This window comes from Pimephales promelas, chromosome 8 (genome assembly GCF_988280905.1).
Source record: "Pimephales promelas chromosome 8, fPimPro1.hap1.1, whole genome shotgun sequence".
Taxonomy (NCBI): Eukaryota; Metazoa; Chordata; class Actinopteri; order Cypriniformes; family Leuciscidae; genus Pimephales; species Pimephales promelas.
Genome location: NC_142776.1, coordinates 32551289 through 32574418, shown reverse-complemented (window position 1 = coordinate 32574418; position 23130 = coordinate 32551289). Strand labels below are relative to the sequence as shown.

The 23130-nt window shown below is 38.5% G+C and overlaps 2 protein-coding genes across 2 annotated transcripts; both read left to right on the top strand.

The window, feature by feature from the left end:
• The first annotated feature begins 507 nt into the window (after positions 1 to 507).
• On the top strand, positions 508 to 17043 carry igfn1.2 (immunoglobulin like and fibronectin type III domain containing 1, tandem duplicate 2). Its single transcript, XM_089134619.1, has 23 exons — positions 508 to 535; positions 1178 to 1300; positions 1700 to 1839; positions 2012 to 2111; positions 2218 to 2241; positions 2351 to 2396; positions 2918 to 3104; positions 3197 to 3310; positions 3389 to 3557; positions 7798 to 8070; positions 8534 to 9115; positions 9202 to 9326; positions 9857 to 9998; positions 10296 to 10589; positions 10910 to 11206; positions 11322 to 11501; positions 11594 to 11722; positions 11844 to 12152; positions 12260 to 12345; positions 12816 to 13008; positions 13122 to 13418; positions 16597 to 16923; positions 17039 to 17043. Exons 1-23 carry the CDS (start codon positions 508 to 510, stop codon positions 17041 to 17043), a joined length of 4170 nt encoding a protein of 1389 aa, XP_088990745.1.
• A 1386-nt stretch (positions 17044 to 18429) lies between these two features.
• LOC120459723 (uncharacterized) lies at positions 18430 to 22455 on the top strand. Its single transcript, XM_039647137.2, has 4 exons — positions 18430 to 18878; positions 20254 to 20732; positions 20862 to 21009; positions 21082 to 22455. Exons 1-4 carry the CDS (start codon positions 18615 to 18617, stop codon positions 22120 to 22122), a joined length of 1932 nt encoding a protein of 643 aa, XP_039503071.2. The 5' UTR covers positions 18430 to 18614; the 3' UTR covers positions 22123 to 22455.
• Positions 22456 to 23130: the final 675 nt, after the last annotated feature.

Here is a 23130-nt window from a genome sequence, read left to right as displayed (position 1 = left end):
GCCTTCATCAGTGGTAATTAATACCTTATGAAAATATGGTTCTTAATGACAATAACAAGAGTCTGTCAGTGAAACAAGAAGAAAACAAATGCAGCTGCTTTTGAGAGTTAATCATATCCATGGGGAGCCTATAAAGTGGGACACTTTATAATAATTTGTCCTTGGCTTTTACAATTATTATTATTTTTTTTCTAATATGCTGGGAAACATCAAGTGCTCACTTCTGTCCAGATATTGTGTGACATGCCCCCAGAAAAGATGTCAGAACAAAATAAGTCCTTTTGTGTCATCGCATTTTAGGATAAAATTCATTTAATGCTAATTTTAGTAACGGAAGAATAAAGTTAATTAAGCTTAGGTGTTCTATGTCAACCTTTATTCACCCTATTAACTGTTATAACGACAATAACAATGATTACATGTGCAATTGAATGTTTTTTTCTCTTTTAATAAGACACTGCAACTATTACGAATTCTGAATTTAAAGGCAAATCTTGCATTTTGAAGATGTCAAAGCCAGCAGAAGGAACGGACGGTAAGTTAAAATCATATGAGACATGCCAAATGACAAAATTCTTTAAACCATCTGAATCATTTAATGTAGATTTGCTTTGTTCCATCATCATTGATGGCTTTATTGTTAATCAAGCAGTCTAGCTGTCCAGACCAGAGGTTGTGATAAAACATCGCCATCATGTGGTCAACAACAGCAATGTCCACAGCTTTAAAGATCCTGCAACACTTTCCTGGCGCATGTTGCATTAATTTATATGAAGTAAAGTCATTCACATAAATATGCTATTTGATGTTTGTTGGCCTTGACTCTGTATAGATCCAAAAAAAACATATTCCACTGTTTTACCAAATTAAACATCATGGAATTGTTTTTATTGATTGAATTTAGTGTTGAGGATAACACCTTGAGATGAAACGTCTCGTTTTTGAGCACATAAACATTCACTCTCACTAAAGCTCTACCTCATCCCGCCTTGCCCGGCCCACCAACTCTTTATTGGAAACAAATCCATATATAAAACATAAAGCAGTATTAAGATGCATGACAACATTTAGCCCTTACATACACATGTCTATACATATACATACGCACACCCATACCCGTATATGTACAAATAAATTAATAAAAATACTGAGTGAGAATACTGTTCTGCTACTTCAGTGTCAATTAGGAAGAGATCCAGAGTGCCTGGTGTTATGATCACACAGTATGTTGAGGAACTTCCACCTGGATGTACTACTCCTGATTTCATCAGAAAACCCATAGCCTTAAATCTACAAGAAGGTAATAGTTTTCTTCATTTTTGACCATGGATCGTCTGTCTGTCTGTCTGTCTGTCTGTCTGTCTGTCTGTCTGTCTGTCTGTCTGTCTGTCTCTCTGTCTCTCTGTCTCTCTGTCTGTCTGTCTGTCTCTCTGTCTGTCTGTCTCTCTGTCTCTCTGTCTGTCTGTCTGTCTGTCTGTCTCTCTGTCTGTCTGTCTGTCTGTCTGTCTGTCTGTCTGTCTGTCTGTCTGTCTGTCTGTCTGTCTCTCTGTCTCTCTGTCTGTCTCTCTGTCTGTCTGTCTGTCTGTCTGTCTGTCTGTCTGTCTGTCTGTCTGTCTGTCTGTCTGTCTGTCTGTCTGTCTGTCTGTCTGTCTGTCTGTCTGTCTGTCTGTGATATAACATCACTGTTCCGTACCTTCAGGCAAACTGGCCTTTTTCAAAGCTGTTGTTAATGGAAATCCAGCACCGGAAGTTTCATGGGGACGTAACAAGGGAGACATCTCTAATTCAACTAAATATGTTTCACGATACGATGAGAAGAACGGAGAATATATTCTGGAGGTGAAATGAAAAAGTTTCTTGTTATCAGCTGTTTTAAATTTCTGTTCTAAATTGTACCAATTATTGATATTGGTAGTTAAGAAGGAGATAATATATTTTATATAAATACTAAATACATTTATTTCTGTTTGGCTTTCCTTAAAAATATTTACTCCTATAATACTCCTTTCAGATACCAAATGTAGATTCAGATCAAGCAGACACATACAAATGTCTTGTTATAAATCCTTTTGGAAAAGCTGTTTGTACTGCTGCACTTAATGTCATTGAAGGTAGGAAATTCATAAAGATAATTTGAACATGATCTTTTTAGTTTTCCATTTACGGTTAAAATAAAAGTATCATAGGCATGAATCAATCTGTTTCTCTTCTTTTCAGTTGGCTTCAAGAAAAGAGAGCCAGGTATGCAAGTCAGAGCTAATGATGCTTGAAATGAAATAAACAAAAGATCTATTTATTTGGTTAAAAGAGTTCAGTGTCAAAATAACTTAAAATATGTCTAATTTTTCAGTCCCCAAAAATGACCCTGAGGAGTTCAGAAAAATGCTGAAGAAAAGGTAATGTATCACTGCATCATACAGTATATTTATATTGTATGCCCATGCAACAAATTTGATGTAACGGGGGGAGAAATAATAAAGTAAGGGAACCAGGGTTAGTTAGTTAGTTGTCATAGTAAATATTTTTCAGGCTGGGTTTTTATTTATTTTTTAGGGCAAAGAAAACCTATTGTATATTTCCCATCATTATTAAAAAAGGAAAAGGATACAGGTGGTTGCATTCACATTGAACACTGGGGCATGTTGTCACACTACATTAAGTGGGAGTTGTAATAATGATAACATGTCTTTAAACAACATGTTTTAGACTATTTTGAAGGCTTAAAGTAAAACAGTCATAAAACACAAAATCATTTATCCAAATAGACATGTTCTAAGAACTTAAAATCTACCTTAATCATATAATTTATCATTGATTTAATGTATGCCTTATTGTGCTCACTTGTTTACCCAAACCTTAAGCAAAAGTTAAGTTTCCTATACAGTTTTCAATAAATGTTGTGGTACTCTTCATTTAGGGTTGTGAAGAGAAAGCAAAAACAAACGAAGGAGGGGGAAATCGATCCAATGTTCTGGGAGGTGTTACTGAGTGCAGCCAAGAAAGATTATGAGCGCATTTGTCTGGAATATGGAGTCACTGACTTCAGGTGGATGCTGAGAAAACTCAACCAGAAGAAGAAGGAAAGAGAGGAAGAACAGTCCAAGGTCTCTTTTGCTTTGAGTAGTCAACTCTATACACTGCTGTTTTTTATGCATGTACCATATGAAAAATTTCTACTCTTGATTTTTCTATCAAGTATGTTGAAAAAGTCCACAGCATGAAACAGATTGAGGTAAAAACAGATGGAACAGCAGAATTTGAACTCGACATGAAGTTGAAGGATCCTAACAGCAAAATCCTCCTCTACAAAGTAAGTGCCCTCATTCAAATAGCCTCAAACTCATTTTCAATACTTTAAGAGTAATGCACTTCAATTGACCCTAACCAGGATGGGGAAATGCTTGACTATGGAGATGGAACTGATGATTCCAAAAAACATAATATGCAGAAATTTGGTGAAACGTACTTATTCAGCATTAGAAATGTTGGCCAAGAAGATGCTGGGTTATATCAAGTAGATGTAGAGGAGGCGAACATGTTCTCAACTTCCCTGACACGTAAGAATTTAGAATACCAATGTGTGTGTTTTTTTTTTAATCTGTAAATATGAAAAGTAAATATTGCATACATATATATATATATATACACTCACCGGCCACTTTATTAGGTACCCCATGCTAGTAACGGGTTGGACCCCCTTTTGCCTTCAGAACTGCCTCAATTCTTCGTGGCATAGATTCAACAAGGTGCTGGAAGCATTCCTCAGGGAGTTTGGTCCATATTGACATGATGGCATCACACAGTTGCCGCAGATTTGTCGGCTGCACATCCATGATGCGAATCTCCCGTTCCACCACATCCCAAAGATGCTCTATTGGATTGAGATCTGGTGACTGTGGAGGCCATTTGAGTACAGCGAACTCATTGTCATGTTCAAGAAACCAGTCTGAGATGATTCCAGCTTTATGACATGGCGTATTATCCTGCTGAAAGTAGCCATCAGAAGTTGTGGTCATAAAGGGATGGACATGGTCAGCAACAATACTCAGGTAGGCTGTGGCGTTGCAACGATGCTCAATTGGTACCAAGGGGCCCAAAGAGTGCCAAGAAAATATTCCCCACACCATGACACCACCACCACCAGCCTGAACCGTTGATACAAGGCAGGATGGATCCATGCTTTCATGTTGTAGACGCCAAATTCTGACCCTACTATCCGAATGTCGCAGCAGAAATCGAGACTCATCAGACCAGGCAACGTTTTTCCAATCTTCTATTGTCCAATTTCGATGAGCTTGTGCAAATTGTAGCCTCAGTTTCCTGTTCTTAGCTGAAAGGAGTGGCACCCGGTGTGGTCTTCTGCTGCTGTAGCCCATCTGCCTCAAAGTTCGACGTACTGTGCGTTCAGAGATGCTCTTCTGCCCACCTTGGTTGTAACGGGTGGTTATTTGAGTCACTGTTGCCCTACTATCAGCTCGAACCAGTCTGGCCATTCTCCTCTGACCTCTGGCATCAACAAGGCATTTCCGCCCACAGAACTGCCGCTCACTGGATGTTTTTTCTTTTTCGGACCATTCTCTGTAAACCCTAGAGATGGTTGTGCATGAAAATCCCAGTAGATTAGCAGTTTCTGAAATACTCAGACCAGCCCTTCTGGCACCAACAATCATGCCACGTTCAAAGTCACTCAAATCCCCTTTCTTCCCCATACTGATGCTCGGTTTGAACTGCAGGAGATTGTCTTGACCATGTCTACATGCCTAAATGCACTGAGTTGCCGCCGTGTGATTGGCTGCTTAGAAATTAAGTGTTAACGCGCAGTTGGACAGGTGTACCTAATAAAGTGGCCGGTGAGTGTATATATATATATACACACACACACCTAAAGGATTATTACGAACACCTGTTAAATTTCTCATTAATGCAATTATCTAATCAACCTATCACATGGCAGTCCAATACATTTAGGGGTGTGGTCCTGGTCAAGACAATCTCCTGAACTCCAAACTAGGGATGGGGCCGATCCGATCCAGTATCGGTATCGGGACCGATACCAGCGTAATTCACGTATCGGATTTTTCCGATCCAACCTGCGGAGAAATCCGATATTTATGATCCATGTCTGCGCTTTAACGTTGGCTGCTGAAATGACTCCAAAAGGGATTCCCCGGGGCTGCTAGTCTGCTAGCTGGCTGCAAACTGTGGAATGGATATCCTGAACGGAAGTGCAGCTCAATCATAGACTGTAAAAAATAGGGCTCAATGAGACACACAGACGCCCGCTCAAGAAATCCATTCCGCAGTTTGCAGCCAGCTAGCAGGATAGCATTGAGCTACCAATATGTTCGCTGTGTGGAAATCCTATGGTGGAAATACTTCACACTGGAAACACCGCAGCAGAGCAAGACAGCAAAATGCAATGTTTGCAAAGCCGTATAAATGAATCTTTTTGTCTGTGATGCATGTTTGCAATTCGCAGTCCAGAAGAGAAAGAGAGAGAGATCTCTCACGCGGTGCCACAGCACGCACAACACGACAGCCCTGCTTAATGAGTGATGACAGAGAAAACATAGCCTGGTTACACTTTAGATCTGTGATAGTCTGATTTCCAAAGATTAAAGAATATATTGAGGTAAAAAAAAAAAAACATTAAACAATAGCCGCATTCTGTGTAGCCAACTTCCTTCCCATCGCGGCGGTGCACTGTCATTTCTCCGTAAAACTCAAACTTTAAGACAGAATCAGCACGATCGGTAATTGTTGTAAAATGCCGTCTCTGCTGTTGCTAAATTGCGGGACGCTTTTAGTAATAAAAAGAGCTATTAAAAGCACAAAATTTGCGCAAGAGGGCGGCGCGTGCTCCGAAACAGACAAGCAAATTATACTTTGGGCTTCATATGCGCGTCTAAACGATCAAATGTAGCCTGCACAAAAATGTCAAAACGACCGGCTTGGAGATTATCACTTAACTACGTTCATTTTAGACATAAACGGTTTATGGAAATAGTTGGGAGAAAATATGGTGCATCAGTAGGTAGACTATGAAATCCGCACTAGTTCTTAAAGGGGCAGCAGTATAAATGTGACGATTGCGACATTACTGAGAACAAAACAACCAAAGGCAAAGAGAAAATCACTCACAGCTCTTGAATGAATAACTTCAGCTTTAATAAGCATAAATCTATCTATGATAAACTTTGCAGTGCTATTTTACTTTTGATTACTTTATTATAATTCTTTTTAGACGATATACCTGAATAATGTTAGTAGACCTTCCTGAAATTAAAGCACTGTGTAGGCCTGTATAATGCGTATATCTTTGTTTAATTGTCTAAATATATATATATATATATATATATATATATATATATATATATATATATTGACATAGGCTACATACGTACGCATCATCCTTGCTTGTAGAGAGGTGTTTATTTCAGCATCATATAAAATCAACAATAATGATAAATAATGTTAAAGCAAACACAGGTCTGGCATCGGAAAAGTATCGGTATCGGCCGATATCCAAAGTCAGGTATCGGGATCGGATCGGAAGTGAAAAAATGTGGATCGGTGCATCCCTACTGAATGTCAGAATGGAAAAGAAAGGTGATTTAAGCAATTTTTAGCGTGGCATGGTTGTTGGTGCCAGACGGGTCAGTCTGAGTATTTCACAATTTGCCCAGTTACTAGGATTTTCACGCACAACCATTTCTAGGGTTTACAAAGAATGGTTTGAAAATGGGAAAAACATCCAGTATGCGGCAGTCCTGTGGACGAAGATGCCTTGTTGATGCAAGAGGTCAGAGGAGAATGAGCCGACTGATTCAAGCTGATAGAAGAGCAACTTTGACTGAAATAACCACTCGTTACGACCGACACGCACAACCACAACACGCACAACCTTGAGGCGGATGGGCTACAACAACAGAAGACCCACCACCAGGTACCAGGTACATCTTCCCTACAAATAGGAAAAAGAGGCTACAATTTGCAAGAGCTCACCAAATTTGGACAGTTGAAGACTGAAAAAATGTTGCCTGGTCTGATGAGTCTCCATTTCTGTTGAGACGTTCAGATGGTAGAGTCAGAATTTGGTGTAAACAGAATGAGAACATGGATCCATCATGCCTTGTTACCACTGTGCAGGCTGGTGGTGGTGGTGTAATGGTGTGGGGGATGTTTTCTTGGCACACTTTAGGCCCCTTAGTGCCAACTGGGCATTGTTTAAATGCCACGGCCAACCTGAGGATTGTTTCTGACCATGTCCATCCCTTTATGGCCACCATATACACATCCTCTGATCGCTACTTCCAGCAGGATAATGCAACATGTAACAAAGCTCGAATCATGTCAAATTGGTTTCTTGAACATGACAATGAGTTCACTGTACTAAAATGGCCCCCACAGTCACCAGATCTCAACCCAATAGAGCATCTTTGGGATGTGGTAGAATGGGAGCTTCATGCCCGGGATGTGCATCCCACAAATCTCCATCACCTGCAAGAAGCTATCCTATCAATTCATTTCTAAAGAATGCTTTCAGCACCTTGTTCAAGCAATGCCACGTAGAATTAAGGCAGTTCTGAAGACGAAAGGGGGTCAAACACAGTATTAGTATGGTGTTTCTAATAATCCTTTAGGTGAGTGTCTATTAAATGGTACAATGTTTGTATTTGGCAATATACAATATTTGAAGCTACTGTCATGCTTCTCTTTTATGCTGCATTAATTTAGACTCAAAATAATTTTTACTTGTTATAACCTCACTGTTTAAGAGTTGTTTTGTGCCTCCAGTGCCTGATGTGGAGTTTAATGGCATACTGAAAGACACAAAAGTGGTTGAGGGGCAGGATGCAGCATTTGAGTGTACCTTATCGGACCCTGTGCCACAAATCACCTGGTGCGCCAATGATATCTCTATTGAGCATGGGGATAAATATGACGTCACAGTGTCAGAAGACAAGCAAGTCCACAAACTAACTGTGAAAAACTGTTCAAAAGACGACAAGGGAGTCTACACGGCTATTGCTGGGCTCAGGTCAAGCCAGGGGACTTTGGTTGTGGAAGGTAGAAAAATTGGTTTAGCTATTTTCCCCTCTTTGCTGAATTGTGTTTGCATGTACTTTAAATTCATTCACTAGGGGTCAAAATTTAGGATTTTTTTTTTATGTTTTTGAAACAAAAATAAAAAAGTATTATACCAACAAAGGCTGCATTTATTAGAACAGAAGTACAATAAAAAAAAGTAATATTCTTTAATATTATTACAAAAATATTATCTTCTAATTTTCAATTTTAATACATTTTTAAATGTAATTAAATCCTGTGATGACAAAGCTGAATTTTCAGCATCACTCCAGTCTTCAGTGTCATGATCCTTCAGAAATCATTCTAATATGCTGTATTCCTATATTTTGACCGGTGGTGTATTTTCAAAGCATGAGTCAAAGTAAGATCAAAGTATATCATTGGCAATGTATTGTATAGTATAGTGTGGTGTACTGTATATTTTAACTAATACTGTTTTCAGATGATCCCAATGCCCGTGGAAAAAGTGCAGATGAACAAGCCAGACGTTTAGCTGAGGAGAAGGACAGACTGCAAAGAGAAAAAGAAGAGGCGGCCAGGAGGGCACAGGCTGAACAAGATGAGGCGGACAGGAGGGCTCAAGTCGAACAAGATAAGTCAGCAAGGAGGGCACAAGCTGAGCGAGACAAGGTGGCCAGAAAGGCTCTGGAAGAGCAAGATGAGGCGGCCAGAAAGGCTCAGGAAGAGCAAGATGAGGCGGCCAGAAAGGCTCAGGCAGAGCAAGATGAGGCGGCCAGAAAGGCCCAAGCTGAAAGAGATGAGGCAGCCAGAAGGGCCAAAGCAGAGCGAGAAGCTGCTGAAATGATGGCAGCCATGGCAGCAGGAAATGGAGGTGGACAAAATGGCAGTGCAGGAGATGGGAATGAAGGTGACGGAACAGGGAAGAACAGAAAAGGAGAAGATGGTACCTTAAGAGATGATAAAGGAGATGGGCTTGATTTAGACGGATCAGGTGGAAATGGGTCTGGTGATAAGCGCAAGAAGCGTGCAAGAGTCGATGAATTGCTTCACAACAGCATCATAGGTAAGTCTGAAGCTCCATATTAAGTCAATTGATTCTCAGTGGTAAAATGATGTAATTTGACATATTTTCTGTGCACTTTTTTTCAGACCATGGAGTCTGCTTCCTGAACGGGTTGTCAGATACTACAGCCAATGTTGGAAAATCAGCAGAGTTGTCCTGCAAACTTAGTAGTGAAGATAAAACTGGATTATGGTACAAAGATGGAAAAAGGGTACAGTATTGTATTATATTTATCCTACTTTGCTAAACAAATGTTTAATATAAATGAATGTCAGTTATCATTGGTGCTCAATTATTAATAATGGCTCTTATTATTAAAGATTTTTGCTGGATAATATTTTTATGGAAACTGTGATACATTTTTTTTCAGGATTCTTTTTAAGGAACAGCATTTATTTGAAATGGAAATCTTTTGTAACATTATAAATGTCCTTACTGTCAATTTTGAGCAATTTAATCCATACTTGTTGAATAAATAATTAATTTCTTTTCTTAAAAAAATTGTTTTACTTACCCCAAACTTGTGAATGTTAGTGTAACACGGTTTCCATAAAATATTAAGCAGCACAAATGTTTTCAACATTGATTATACCAATTTTCTTGAATGATACTGAAGGATCATGTGAAACTGTCACTTGAATTTGCCATCACATTAAATAATAAATAAAATGCATATATATATATATATATATATATATAAATATATAATTTCTTTTTTTATTTTATTTTTTTATGCATCAGTTAGACTCCAAGGATGGAATTACATTAGTCAAAGATGGGGCTCACCACAAACTAATCATCCATGACTGCCAAGAACGAGATGCTGGCAAATACAAGTTTGAGGCGGAAGGACGTAAATCAGAGGCTACATTAACTGTCGAAGGTAAGTGTGTTTTCTACTTGGCTATATATAAAACTGGAAGCAAAATGCTTAGCCACTAGAGGGAAGTGAGCAATGTTGGGGCAAAGTAGTTGGCGGGTGATAATAACCTCTCGCATGTAGAATTAGACAAGCACCTTATTCTATTTTGATGTAATGCCTTCATTAAATGAGTCTCCGGACCCATAAAAGAGACATTTCTGTGTGAACATATATTTCCTTCTATAAATAAACCAACACCTCTACCACCCTGCCCTGGTTTATATCAAAGCAATTCAATTATCTTTTCTGTCTCTTCAGATCCACCCAAAATCAATGCAGATGCCTTCAGTAAATTCTCAAAGTCTGTTATTGTGAAAGTGGGAGAAAATGCTTCCTTCAAGCTACAATTTTCAGGAAAAGAACCAATTAAGATTCAGTGGTTTAAAGAGGACGAAGAGTTGCTGCAGGGTCACAGTGTCAAGATTGAAAAGTTTTCAGATCACACCCGCCTACTTCTTACTAAGTGTCAGCGCAAAGACACCGGAGAGATAAAAATCAAAATCAAGAATGAATTTGCCACTATAGAGGCAACATCAAAACGTATTGTACTAGGTATGTATTGCAAAGATTAAGAAAGGGCCTAAATATTGTATGAAAGCATATTTTGGAAGAATATTAAATGTTAAGACATCATGATACACCTGTCTGCAATGTATATTTGTAGCATACAGCTCTTACAATGCTTGTTAGCTATGTGCATGCAAATTAAAGTACCAATACTAAAAATATCAAAATTACAAATAAGAGGGAAAACTCTGAGACAGACTGACTGACCTAAGCTATTTGGTTATTGGAAGACTAGCCAACTATTATATCACTGTGACCCATCACTACTATTTATAATACGACTATATGATATTTTTTTTTTCCAGACAGACCGACCCCACCACAAGGACCTGTAGAAATTGTAGAAAGCACGTTGTCTGCCATTGAGTTTAAATGGAGGCCCCCAAAGGATGATGGAGGTTGTCCAGTGACTAACTACAACCTAGAGCGGCAGCAGCTGGGACGAAACACCTGGACTAAAATTGGAGATATTCCTGGACAGCCCACATACAGAGACAGGAACATAGATTGTGGCCGAAAGTACTGCTACAGGATCCGGGCCAAAAACTCGGAGGGCTTCAGTGACGTCATCACAACTAGTGATATTGCTGCTGGCAATTTGGGTGAGAAGATTCCTTATTTCTGTCCATATTTTAATGTAGTAAATTACCAGTTGTTTGTCTTTAGAAAAAGTAAATGGGTTTTAAATATAATAAAAGGTGTCCTTTCTGTTCCCAGCATTCCCTGGTTCTCCTGCTCCTCCTAAAATAGTCAGTGCCTTTAAAGACTGCATTAACTTGGCCTGGCTTCCTCCCTCCAACACTAGAGGGGGAAATCTCATTGGCTACAATTTGGAAAAGCGCAAAAAGGGCAGCAATTTATGGAGTCAAGTAAACGCAAAAGACGATCCAATCAGAGGTCTTTGAAAATGAATTGAATTTGAATTAAAATAGCCTAGACTTATTTCATTTTAAAACAGCACAATGTTCATTTTGTCATATGATATCTAGACAAAATATATGCAGTAAAAGATGTAATCGAAGGTGCAGAGTATGAGTTCAGAGTGATCGCTATTAACACATGTGGCCCTGGCCAACCAAGTGGGCCCTCTGAATGTGCAATTGCAAGGGATCCCAAAAGTAAGACAAATTCATACTCAATGTCACAATATACAGAAATGATGACTTGTCAGATAGAGTACAAAAAAAATAAAACATTTCTTCATTTTTAAGCAAATATTTGTGATGTCATTGCCCCCAGAGCCTCCTGGTAAGGTCAAGGACCTCAGAATAGATGGATCGAGCTACACCAGTCTGTCTCTTTCCTGGACTAAACCTACAGAAGTCAAAGGTGAGGAAGATGAGGCAAAAGGCTATTTTGTGGAAATCAGGCCCGCAGAACAAGTCGAGTGGAGCCGTTACAATACAAACGCAGTAATTCAGACTTCCCTCACTGTTGTGGGATTGAAGTCAATGGCCATGTATTGGGTTAGAGTGATCGCCACCAATGAAGGAGGAGAGGGGCTTCCACAGAGTTTTGACAATTACATTATCGCCATGCCTCCTCCAGGTAAAGTTTCATATTTTTTATATACTGTATCACTTTGACTTTTAGTTTTACACAAAAATTAGTTAATCTGAAATTTTGTTTTGTTATTGTTGTTTTTTTTTTTTCAGTAAGGCCAAAGTTTACTGACAAAAAAATGAAAAGCTTTATGGTTGTTAAAGCTGGAAACACAGTTCGTGTAAGCGTCAGTTTTGAGGTAGAGTCTCAAATCATTTTGAAAAAGTCAAAATAGTTAAAGAGGACCTATTATGCCATTTTACAAAGTCTTCTTGATTTTCTTTTTTGGGTCTACTAGCATAGGCTTGAATGCTTGAAAATTAGAGAGAAAAAATAATTTTATCATATTTTACATTGTTGCATTACCTCTCTACCCCAAAATTTAGTTCCTGTCGAATCCCCTTCTTTCGAAAAGTGCACTGTGCTCTGATTGGCTGGCTGGACCAGTATTTTGTGATTGGTCAGTAAATGTTTCAGAAATGTCACGTCCCTTACCATAACCACAAGTCATCTATAGTCCCCTAAGTTGAAAATGTTAAAAAGCATAAGAGGTCCTCTTTAAAAGGTTTTCCATGACAATTTTATCTTATACCGAAAGCATTTTCAAACATTACGAAATGGCACATCTGTTTTTTGTATAATATATATTGGCTTTTATTTTATCCACAGGCCTCTCCTTTACCAGACATCACTTGGCTAAAGGATGGTGTTCCAATAGCCAAACATGTGACAATTACTAGTTTTGAAAAGGGTTCTCAGCTATTTATTTACACATCAGAGCTGTCTGACACTGGCCTCTATATGGTCAATTTGAAGAATATGGTGGGCCAGGACACCTTCGCTATTGAAATAAGAGTCACTGGTAATCAAATTTCTTACCTAAACCTTCTATATACCGGTATACAGTACTGTTTGAATGACTAGCTAATGTACTTATGGTAATTATATGGGTACCTGTTTATTCTTAATCGTCAGATGATCCCAAGCCTCCAGGTCCAGTAGAACTGGAACAGAATGTCCATGGCTCCGTGACTCTGTCATGGACTCCTTCTCCCGATGAGAAACGAGACAACCATCTGCATTACATGGTGATGAAGCGGGACTCTGTCAAGCAAACATGGCGCACAGTGGTTGACCGCTTGTTCAACAACAAATTCACAGTCATTAACATCTTGCCTGGAAGAGAGTACAGTTTCAGAGTGTTTGCCAAGAATGATATAGGTCTCTCAGAGCCATCAGTGTCTCCAGTTTGGGGAACCACCAAACAAAGAGGTTTGTGGATGACTTTGTTGACATTTTTTGGTTTAGTTTTTTTCTTGGTTCAGTTTTTTTAGTTAGTGGTTTAATTTTATTCTTACTAACGTTACCCTGGTGAAAATAATTTTATATTTATTTTATGCAAATATACTACAAATAGATTTACATATACGTGTACTTTTTATGTAAGCAATTGGACTTATTCTATATTTTTTTATACTTGTCTGCTAAATTGGAACAACTCATTTTGTACTTAGTTCACCCACAAATGAAAATTGTGTCATTAACGACTCACCCTCATGAAGTCCCAAGCCGCCGCCTTCAAGCCGCCTTTCCACTGCACACGACAAACGACCGCCGTCGGACCGGAAGTCATTCATTTCCAATGGAGAGTCGTACGGGAGCTACGGGGAGTTCCGATCATATGCGTATGCGGAAAATTCGGATCCGTTTTGAGCTTTGGATCCGTTGAAATATCTGAACGTCTGCGGCTAGACCGTATGCGACCGGCCAACCGGAAGTGATGTATTCTAATAAAAACTATGAGCGCGAGGCTAGAATTACCAATATTTTAACTCTTTAATGTTTTTCTGTAAACGCTCGCTCTGTAAAATGTTGGTTATAATTAACTATAGCGGAAAATATATTTTATAATTATTAAACCAATATTTATACTACTATATTTTTATTTGAGATGAATTGAGGGTCATTTGTTTTGTGTAGATATATTCATGCATGCATTACATTTATTAAAATCATTAATTTTACCATTGTGAATATCCTAGGCTAGGATATTCACAATGGTGGGTAACGGTTGCTTCACGACCAATTTCAAGTTCTCAAGTTTTCAAGTTCAAGACACTAGGGGGCGAAATGCGACAATCGTATGCGAATGTCGTGTGCAGTGACCGCCGTTTATCTTCGGAACACAGTTTAAGATATTTTAGATTTAGTCCAAGAGCTTTCTGTCCCTCCATTGAATATGTACGGTATACTGTCCTTGTCCAGAAAGATGTGTAGCTTATGCCTGGCTGTAGCTGTCATCGAGGGTGCGTTAACACGGAGGTTTGTTTACATAACGTTACCGGTAACAGCTTAATTGTCGTCGCCACAAGATGGCAGCCTACACAGAACGCTGGTCGGATTCTTTTAAAGCTCCAGTCCGTAAATTCTTAAAGGTTTAGTTCACCCAAAAATGAAAATTAAGTCATTAATTACTCACCCCCATGCTGTACCAACCCCGTAAGACCTTCGTTCATCTTCGGAACACAAATAAAGATATTTTTGATTGAATCTGAGAGCCGGGTCTGGGACTGGCTCTTGACGGCCCATAAAGTCATTAAAGAAAAGGTTTAAATATTCCATGTGCCTAAAGCGGCTCAATTATAAGTTTATCAAGCGACGAGACTACTTTTTGTGCGAAAAAAACATAAATAACGACTTTATTCCACTATTCCATTACTTCCTTATGGGCGCATGCGCGAGAACTGAGACGAGGACGTTCTCATTCGTCTACTTCTTGTTACCGGCTGCTCACCGCTTAGGAGTTTTACCGCCCCTTACCGTAAAAGATGATGTGCTGATATAGCTGGAAGCGCAAAACTTTCTGTTTACAAGCAGAGGAAGATGCGCGCTGTACATACGCTTTTCAACTAGCGTATTTTCCGCACTACAAGGTGCACTTAAAAGCCTTTAATCTTCTCAAAAAACGACAGTGTTCCTTATAATCCGGAGCGCCTTATATATGGATCATCATTTTATACGGTAGGTGGCGGTAAAACTCCTAAGCGGTGAGCAGCCGGTAAAAAGAAGTAGACGAATGAGAACGTCCTCGTCTCAGTTCTCGCGCATGCGCCCATAAGGAAGTAATGGAATAGTGGAATAAAGTCGTAATTTATGTTTTTTTCACACAAAAAGTATTCTGTAGGCACATGGAATATTTAAACCTTTTCTTTAATGACTTTATGGGCCCTCAAGAGCCAGTCCCTTAGGCAGTCTATATAGGACTGATCCAGCTCTCAGATTCAATCAAAAATATCTTTATTTGTGTTCCGAAGATGAACGAAGGTCTTACGGGGTTGGAACAGCATGGGGGTGAGTAATTAATGACTTAATTTTCATTTTTGGGTGAACCAACCCTTTAAGGTTAAATTTATCCCAATTTTTTTTTTTGAGCAATTGCATAAACAGCCAGTGTTAAAACCTATCTTCTTGCCTAAAACGGTAAGCTTGTAATAATGTTTTTAATTCCAGTGGGACTGGTGGATTTCCGCGGGAAAGCGTTACGCCGCATCTGGCTAGGCTATGTTGCGTGTGAGGATGCTGGAAGTGGAGATTTATAGCCTTTTCCAGGCCCACTCGAAAACAAGGATAAATATCTGAAGGGCATTAAATGTAGTATTACGCAATGCTTATGTTTTTAACATTAACAATTTGAGAACAAAGTATAATTAATTTGCATGGTTTGACGGGACATGGCCGGCTCTATCCCTTTGGTTGCCCTAGGCGAGATTGATTTTTTGCGATTTTTGGAGGGTTTTTTTCACTAAGGTATGCATGTGTATTTAAGGACCTCATTGCCACAGGGACATTTTAAAATTCAGATGCAATCATATAAATTTTAATCTAAAATCTTGATGGTGATAGAAAAAAAATCAATTGACTCATAGCCTATGCGTTAACTAATAAATAATTCTAAAAACAAATTATGTTTGGACAATCAGTGGTCTAAGCTGCAGATCCAGCGGTGCGGTGGTCTAGGCTACTTTCCATTGAACAGGCACCTTTTCCCAAAGCAATTTACAGAATACTAATTGCTGTGAGTCCCTTGGAGAAGCCAGAGATAAGTGTCTTGCTCAAGGGCAGTGATGATAGAAGATCTATGAAACTCTCTTTATGGGTCACCCTTATCCAGGTTCATACCTCTGGGATTTGAGCTGCTGTCTCTGACACATAGCCACTAAACTATCTCTGCCTTGTCTTGTTCTGAAAATGTTATGCCAATAAAGTTGACAGCTGCAGTAAGTCTTTCTTTTACACAAGCTCTGGATTATTTTTTTGCCAGTGATGATGATCTGCATTTGTTTTGCTTCGTGTGCTCACATAGCATTTACTGTGCCTTTACTGTACCTATTATTAAACTGAAATAATCTCTTTTTGAGTTGACTTTAATATAAATATTCATCATTTTCAGAAAAATTCACATACAGCGTACCTGTTTTAAGGACCCTCGACTTCCAGGCAGCCCCCAAATTTATTGTCCCTTTAAAACTTCACAATGCTCCGCCAGGTTATGAGTGCTACATGAGCTGTGCTGCAACGGGCAACCCAACCCCACATATCACCTGGTACCATAACAATGTCAGCCTCAACACAAACCCCAACTACTACATAACAAATGTGTGTGGTGTTTGTTCACTGCTCATCCTGAGGGTTGGACCCAAAGACATGGGAGAGTACAAAGTTGTAGCCGAAAACCCTCTTGGTCATGATGAGTGCTCCACCAAACTTATAGTCAAAGGTATGTTTTCTATTTGAATATTAATTCCGCTATTTATAATTGTTGCAAATTGTGTATTTTTGCAATGACTTTTTTAGGCATTTAACTACAACTTTTTTGTTTTCTTGTCTTACAGAGTAAAGAAAGGACAACTTCAAAGAACTGTTTATGAGATCATATTTCTTTTTGGAATAAATGTAATTTACAGTATGTGGTCTTATTAAAAATAATAACATAACATGTTTCTATCCATCCATCATCCATCTATCCATCTATCTATCTATCTATCTATCTATCTATCTATCTATCTATCTATCTATCTATCTATCTATCTATCTATCTATCTATCTATCCCCTTGAGATGTCTCAAAGACTAGAGGCCATCTACGCTAAATTCAAATGAGAAGACACAAGTCACAGCAGCCTACATCTCAAGTAAAGACGAGGCAGCCATTAGCTAATTTCATTTACATACAATGAAACTGTTGTGATACCCAGATGTAAAGCTCCACTGTCAGTGTTTACTGTATTATCAACCAGTCTGAAAGCTTCAGAAAGTCTGCCAAATAGAAAAAAGAAACAAAATTAAATGAACTGAAAAAAAAACCCACCTAAACACCTAAAAAATTACCTAGTTCTTACTGTAATACTTCAGCAAATTATTTTATTGTAACAGAGGACTACTGATCCATGGATCAGGATAGAGATAGATAGATAGATAGATAGATAGATAGATAGATAGATAGATAGATAGATAGATAGATAGATAGATAGACAGACAGACAGACAGACAGACAGACAGACAGACAGACAGACAGACAGACAGACAGACAGACAGACAGACAGACAGACAGACAGACAGACAGACAGACAGACAGACAGATAGATAGATAGATAGATAGATAGATAGATAGATAGATAGATAGATAGATAGATAGATAGATAGAGGCCTATTGACATCACGAGCAAGACAATGCACTCACAGTGGAGGAATAGGCAGAAAAGTCAAAGGCCTATATGAAGAGTTCAGATGCAAAAGCCTCTAAATGCCATTTGAAATTTTCTTCTAGAATGATCATTTTTATCAAGCTTGTATATTTAAGTTCAGTGATTTCACTTAAATGGGAATGATAATTACCTATTAATTGTTATTTAAGTGAAATTACTGAACTTAAATATACAAGTTTGACAAAAATCATCATTAAAGAAGAAAAATTCAAATGGCATTTAGAGGCTTTTGCATCTGAACTCTTCATATGCTTATTTGAAGCCTCCATCTAGAAATACAACATTTTCAAAATGTTATTTTGTGTTAGGCTATTCTTTGTTATTTTGTGGATTTTTTTATTTTTATAATACTCTATAACATTAAACCAGATTTTTTAAAATTCTTTCTTAAAATGATGCAATATTCAAAATAAATTAAGCTTTTTTGTTAAATTATGTATTTATGTAACATTGGGTAAACTAACCTACAATGTGCTACACAGCGCCATGAAAATGAGACCGCCTCCAGTGCGCAACGCCCCCTACTCACGGTCCTCGGACCTCTTGCTCAAAAGTTCACTTGATTGTTATCCGTCGTTATCGCCCAATACAGCGTTAAGCTCTGGCAGAGCGGTACCAGATTTTATTCAAATCACAGAATAATCACAGAATAGTAAGTGGGAGTGTTGCAGCAGTCTACAGTGCAGATCCTCCGCGAAGCCAAGATGACCAAGCGCAAAGGGAAAAGTGCCATTAAACAGGACGACAGTTTGCTGCTCTTGGAGACGCCATCTGTAACACCACAGAGGGGATTTAAAGAATATGCTGTCCCTGCCATTGTTATCTTTATTTTCGCTGTCGGGGGATCATCGGTACTTTGGTTCTCCATTCAGCAACAGCAAACCATCGACAGTTTGACAGAGACAGTCAATGCAATGCAACTTAGGATAACCAAGTTCCAACAGCAGTTGGGGATGGGTAATGCACAGGTATTTGATTTTGGGATACTCTACAGTTAGTTAGCAAGTGTTTTTTTTACATATATAAATTAACTTTGAAATGAAAGAAATAAGTTTCCTTACTTTTACCCAAAGAAAAACAATTTGTGCTTATTGGAACATTTTGTACTAAGCACATAGTGCTTGGCCAAGTTTATATATTATGGTGTACATATTGTATTATTTGTAATTTGATTGTACAAAATACTTTATAACAAGTCTCAATGCATGCCTCATGTGCCCTTTGAATATTCCATTCGCTGAATAGTGTCACGTGGCTCCCAGGCCATTAATAGCCTGTTCTAAGCAGGATCGTGTTTCCTTTTGCCAGGCTGGCGTGTTTAAAGGACTTTATACAAATGGAATTCAAACCAACATGTAAACATGAAGATATATTAAAAAAAAACATGCAAATTATGCCTCCATCTGAAAGGAGGTCAGCACTGCATTCGTGATCAGAAATGCAATGTATTAATGTATCAATAATTGTCAAGCAATTTTTCTTTCACTGATGATGACCGTTCAATAACTGCAGTACTAACGCTGTCAATTCTCTTTAATAAAGCAATAAGTCTTGTCAACTCTGCTTAAAAGGTCTATACCATCATGGATTAAAGTGCTCATCCAGCCTAAATAATGTTATAGTAAAATATAAAATCATTAGCACAATTAGCCCTTTAAATAATAAATTCATTTTGTTTGAATTGAATTTGAATTAAAGATAATGTCACTACTGTATTTTAAATGTCAGGGGTTTTACAGCAAATACACTCAATATGTGCTTTGTGAAAAAAAAACACTCTAAGAAATCGTTTCATCAGTTGGAGGATTTAGAGGCGTTTTTGGGTATGCTTTTACAGCTTAAATTTCATTTAAAACCTCACGATGCTTTAAAATGTCAGTGGTGTTGGGCTGTTCAGATGTATTATAATACAATTATAATCAAATTATAATCAATATATATACATTTTAATTACAGATTTCTTTAAAAACCTTGGTAACTCTAATCATCTAAAGATAAACACCAGCATTGTTTTTTACAATACCTTCCTTACGAAAATCAACTAAGTAAAAGTGTGGCCGGCGACACATCATCTGAGCTTATAAATTCACCTTATATGTTATATCCTAAAATATTCACAGTGGCCTTATATGAAATGATAATTGAATTACTATAACACTATAGATTGAATGTATGATAGATTAATTTTCAGATGCTAATTGCAAATGTAGATTGACACTGGACTGAACCAACACTTAACAGGCAGCTAGGTTATGCTCAAGATATGGCTAATTGGATGTTGCATAATAATCAGATGAGTAATTGAACTTCATTGAATTTCAAATATGTTGTCTATACATCTAGATCGCCAATGTGGGTGTTTTTGAAGAGCGTCTTCAAACACTGGAAAAGGCCTACACGCAGGCCCAAAAAAAGGCAGACGTCGCCCTGGCCACCTCAGAAAAAATCCAATCTACTGATCTTCAAAGCCAAGTCTGGTCTCTTCAGTCTGAGATGAATGGCAGACTATCTGAACTCCAGCAAGAGTTTGTTTCAACTGCAGCTTTGAATTCAGTGGTCAAGAATAAGACTGAAGAGATTGAAACTCTGAAGCAGAGGCTTAATTCTATCCTCACTGCTAACACTGACGTAGCTGTTACCATTTCTGGGCTCACAGACACCGTTTTGGTCACCAAATCACGTCTCGACCAGCAGATGTCTACTGTAGAAGGTCTCACATCTGAGTTGGAGGAACAAAGAATGGAACTTAAAAGCTTGAAGGAATATTTTGTTAGAAACAAGAAAGCTCTTGAAAGGAACAGACAAGAGGTGATGGACATCAAGTGAGTAGGGGTTGTGTGGGATGGGATCATATATAATGGAATTCTCTTTAGCATTTTGGGTTTTATCAATTTGGTGTTGTTACTGATACTGATTATTCCTAATTCGTCTTTATTTGGTCTCTCTACCAGGGATCTGCTGGAGATGGAACAGACAAGAAGATCCCAAGCTCTTGAGGAGCAGCTCGTGGCTGTCCGTAGGAATCTGGAGGACCATCAGAAGAGTACTCACAGCCTTCACTCTCACCTTGCTTCCCAGCTTGATATAATCCAGAATCAGGTAGTACTTACTGTTTCGTTTTCTCCATGTGATCATTTGGGCATTTGGCACAATGTTCTTTATGTATTTCAGGTGGTATCTGAAGGCCAGCAGCCCAATTCAGAGGAAAATATTCCAGTAGAATCCCAGCAAGTGGAGCAAGCAGCAACTCAGGAGAAAGTTCCAATCAAGGATCAAAAGGATCAAACCGTTACTGAGGTGGAAACCGTAACCGAGGAGGTTCATGTTGAAGAAGGCGAGCAATTGGTACCTGAGGAGAAAGAGCCAGCTGAGGATGTTCAGTTCCACAGAGAAGAACCTGCTGAAGAGCATGCAGATTTTCCTGAGGAAAATCAAGTAAAAAAAGATGCATCTGAGGAGCAAGTAGTAACTGAAGAGGATGACCAAGCTGATGGGGTTCCATTCCACAAGGAAGAAGTTGAGGAGGAAGCAGTAACTCAACAGGATGAAATACCGGACGAACTGCGGGTATCTGACGAGGAGGAACCAGAGGAGGAGGTTCAAGTCCTGAGGGAAGAAGAAGTTATTGAGAAGCAAGTAGTAACTGAAGAGGATGACCAAGCTGATGGGATTCCATTCCACAAGGAAGAAGTTGAGGAGGAAGCAGTAACTCAACAGGATGAAATACCTGAGGAACTGCAGGTATCTGACGAGGAGGAACCAGAGGAGGAGGTCCTGATGGAAGAAGTATTTATTGAGAAGCAAGTAGTAACTGAAGAGAGTATGAAACACGAGGAAGTTCAGATCAATGATGGAGATGCTTTTGAGGAGCAAGCGCTAACAGAGACGGATGAAGTAACTGAGGAGATTCCAATCCAAGAAGAAGAAACTGTCATGGAGCAAACAGAAAGCATTCCTTCCGAGGAAGACCCAACTTCCACGGAGGAGAGGGAAATTGAGGAAAGTGTGGCCGAGGCTGTGGAGAACTTCTCACAAGATCATGCGGTTGAAGATATCAGTCAGGAGGCGACACCACAGGAGCCACTAGATGAAATTGTGAATCAGAAAGACTTGGAAGAAGATGTGTCAGACTCTGAGGAAGAAGAACCTGCTGAGGAAGAACAAGATGAAAAAGACAATTTAGCCAATAAAAGTTACCAAGATAACGATTAAAAATTAAAGACTTTTTCTGAGGACTTTAAATGATCCAAATTTCCCACTGAATTACGTGAAACGTGATACTTCACCTTTGTTGAAATGTTCCTCAGTCTTACTTTGTACTCAAAAGTGAACTTTGAACCTAGCAGCGATTTTTCATATCCAGTGATGGATTTGGTTTTCTAGTGATATCTTGAATTGCTCTGTTTACACTGAAAATGTAGATAAGGTTGATATTGTTTTACTAGGTTACACATTTAAAGAATTGCATTTCATACAGTGGTTTGCCAGCTCACTAACCTCAGGAGTGTCACTTAAATAAAACTGCTTTCTATGTTTTTTACTATTTCCATTTCCCTACCTCTCTTCTGGTGTTTAGTTGTCAGTTGAAATGGGACACGTGCTGTGTGTGTGTTTATTTGCAGCTCTTAGGTCAGGGGTTCAGGAATGTGCCGCTGATCTGGGCACTGGGGACATGTGTGTCCCATTTGTAACTATAGTGCTGATTTAAGCTCATCAAATACCTGAAAGATGAGATGGGTTTTGCCCTTAAGCAAACCACAATTCATGTTGAAAGTGAAACTGACATGAAATGAAACATTTTGATTATCTACAGTTGAACAGGAATAGAAGTGATAATGAGAATAGACCAAGATTTAAGAATAATACAAAAAAAGGTAGGCTATGCATATTGTGCCTTAACACTTTAAATATGAATAAAAACAAATTAGGAGCTCAGCAACAACAGCTGTGACAACATTACAGTGATCAATTCCTTCAAAAATGCTTTTCTGTATATTGGAATATATTTAGGTCTAAGAAGCAATAGCAAAATAACAAGTCTGCCTCTAATATATGCATTTTAATATAGCAAATATATAATTTTTGCAATGCACGATACCTAAAAACATTACAGTATTATGGGAAGGCAGACTTTGAAGGCCAATTTCCTCAGGTTAGAAACTTATGATTTTTAAATGTGTTCTATTGAAACAAATAAAAGCAAGAGGACCATATTCTGAT

Excerpts from the sequence above, each read along its gene's own strand:
- igfn1.2 (XM_089134619.1), top strand. The coding sequence starts at position 508 with ATGTCAAAGCCAGCAGAAGGAACGGACG. Across the intron at positions 3,311-3,388 it reads GCAAAATCCTCCTCTACAAA|GATGGGGAAATGCTTGACTA; the intron begins GTAAGTGCCCTC and ends GACCCTAACCAG. Across the intron at positions 11,207-11,321 it reads TATTGCTGCTGGCAATTTGG|CATTCCCTGGTTCTCCTGCT; the intron begins GTGAGAAGATTC and ends TTCTGTTCCCAG.
- LOC120459723 (XM_039647137.2), top strand. The coding sequence starts at position 18,615 with ATGACCAAGCGCAAAGGGAAAAGTGCCATTAAACAGGACGACAGTTTG. Across the intron at positions 20,733-20,861 it reads CAAGAGGTGATGGACATCAA|GGATCTGCTGGAGATGGAAC; the intron begins GTGAGTAGGGGT and ends TCTCTCTACCAG. Across the intron at positions 21,010-21,081 it reads TTGATATAATCCAGAATCAG|GTGGTATCTGAAGGCCAGCA; the intron begins GTAGTACTTACT and ends TATGTATTTCAG.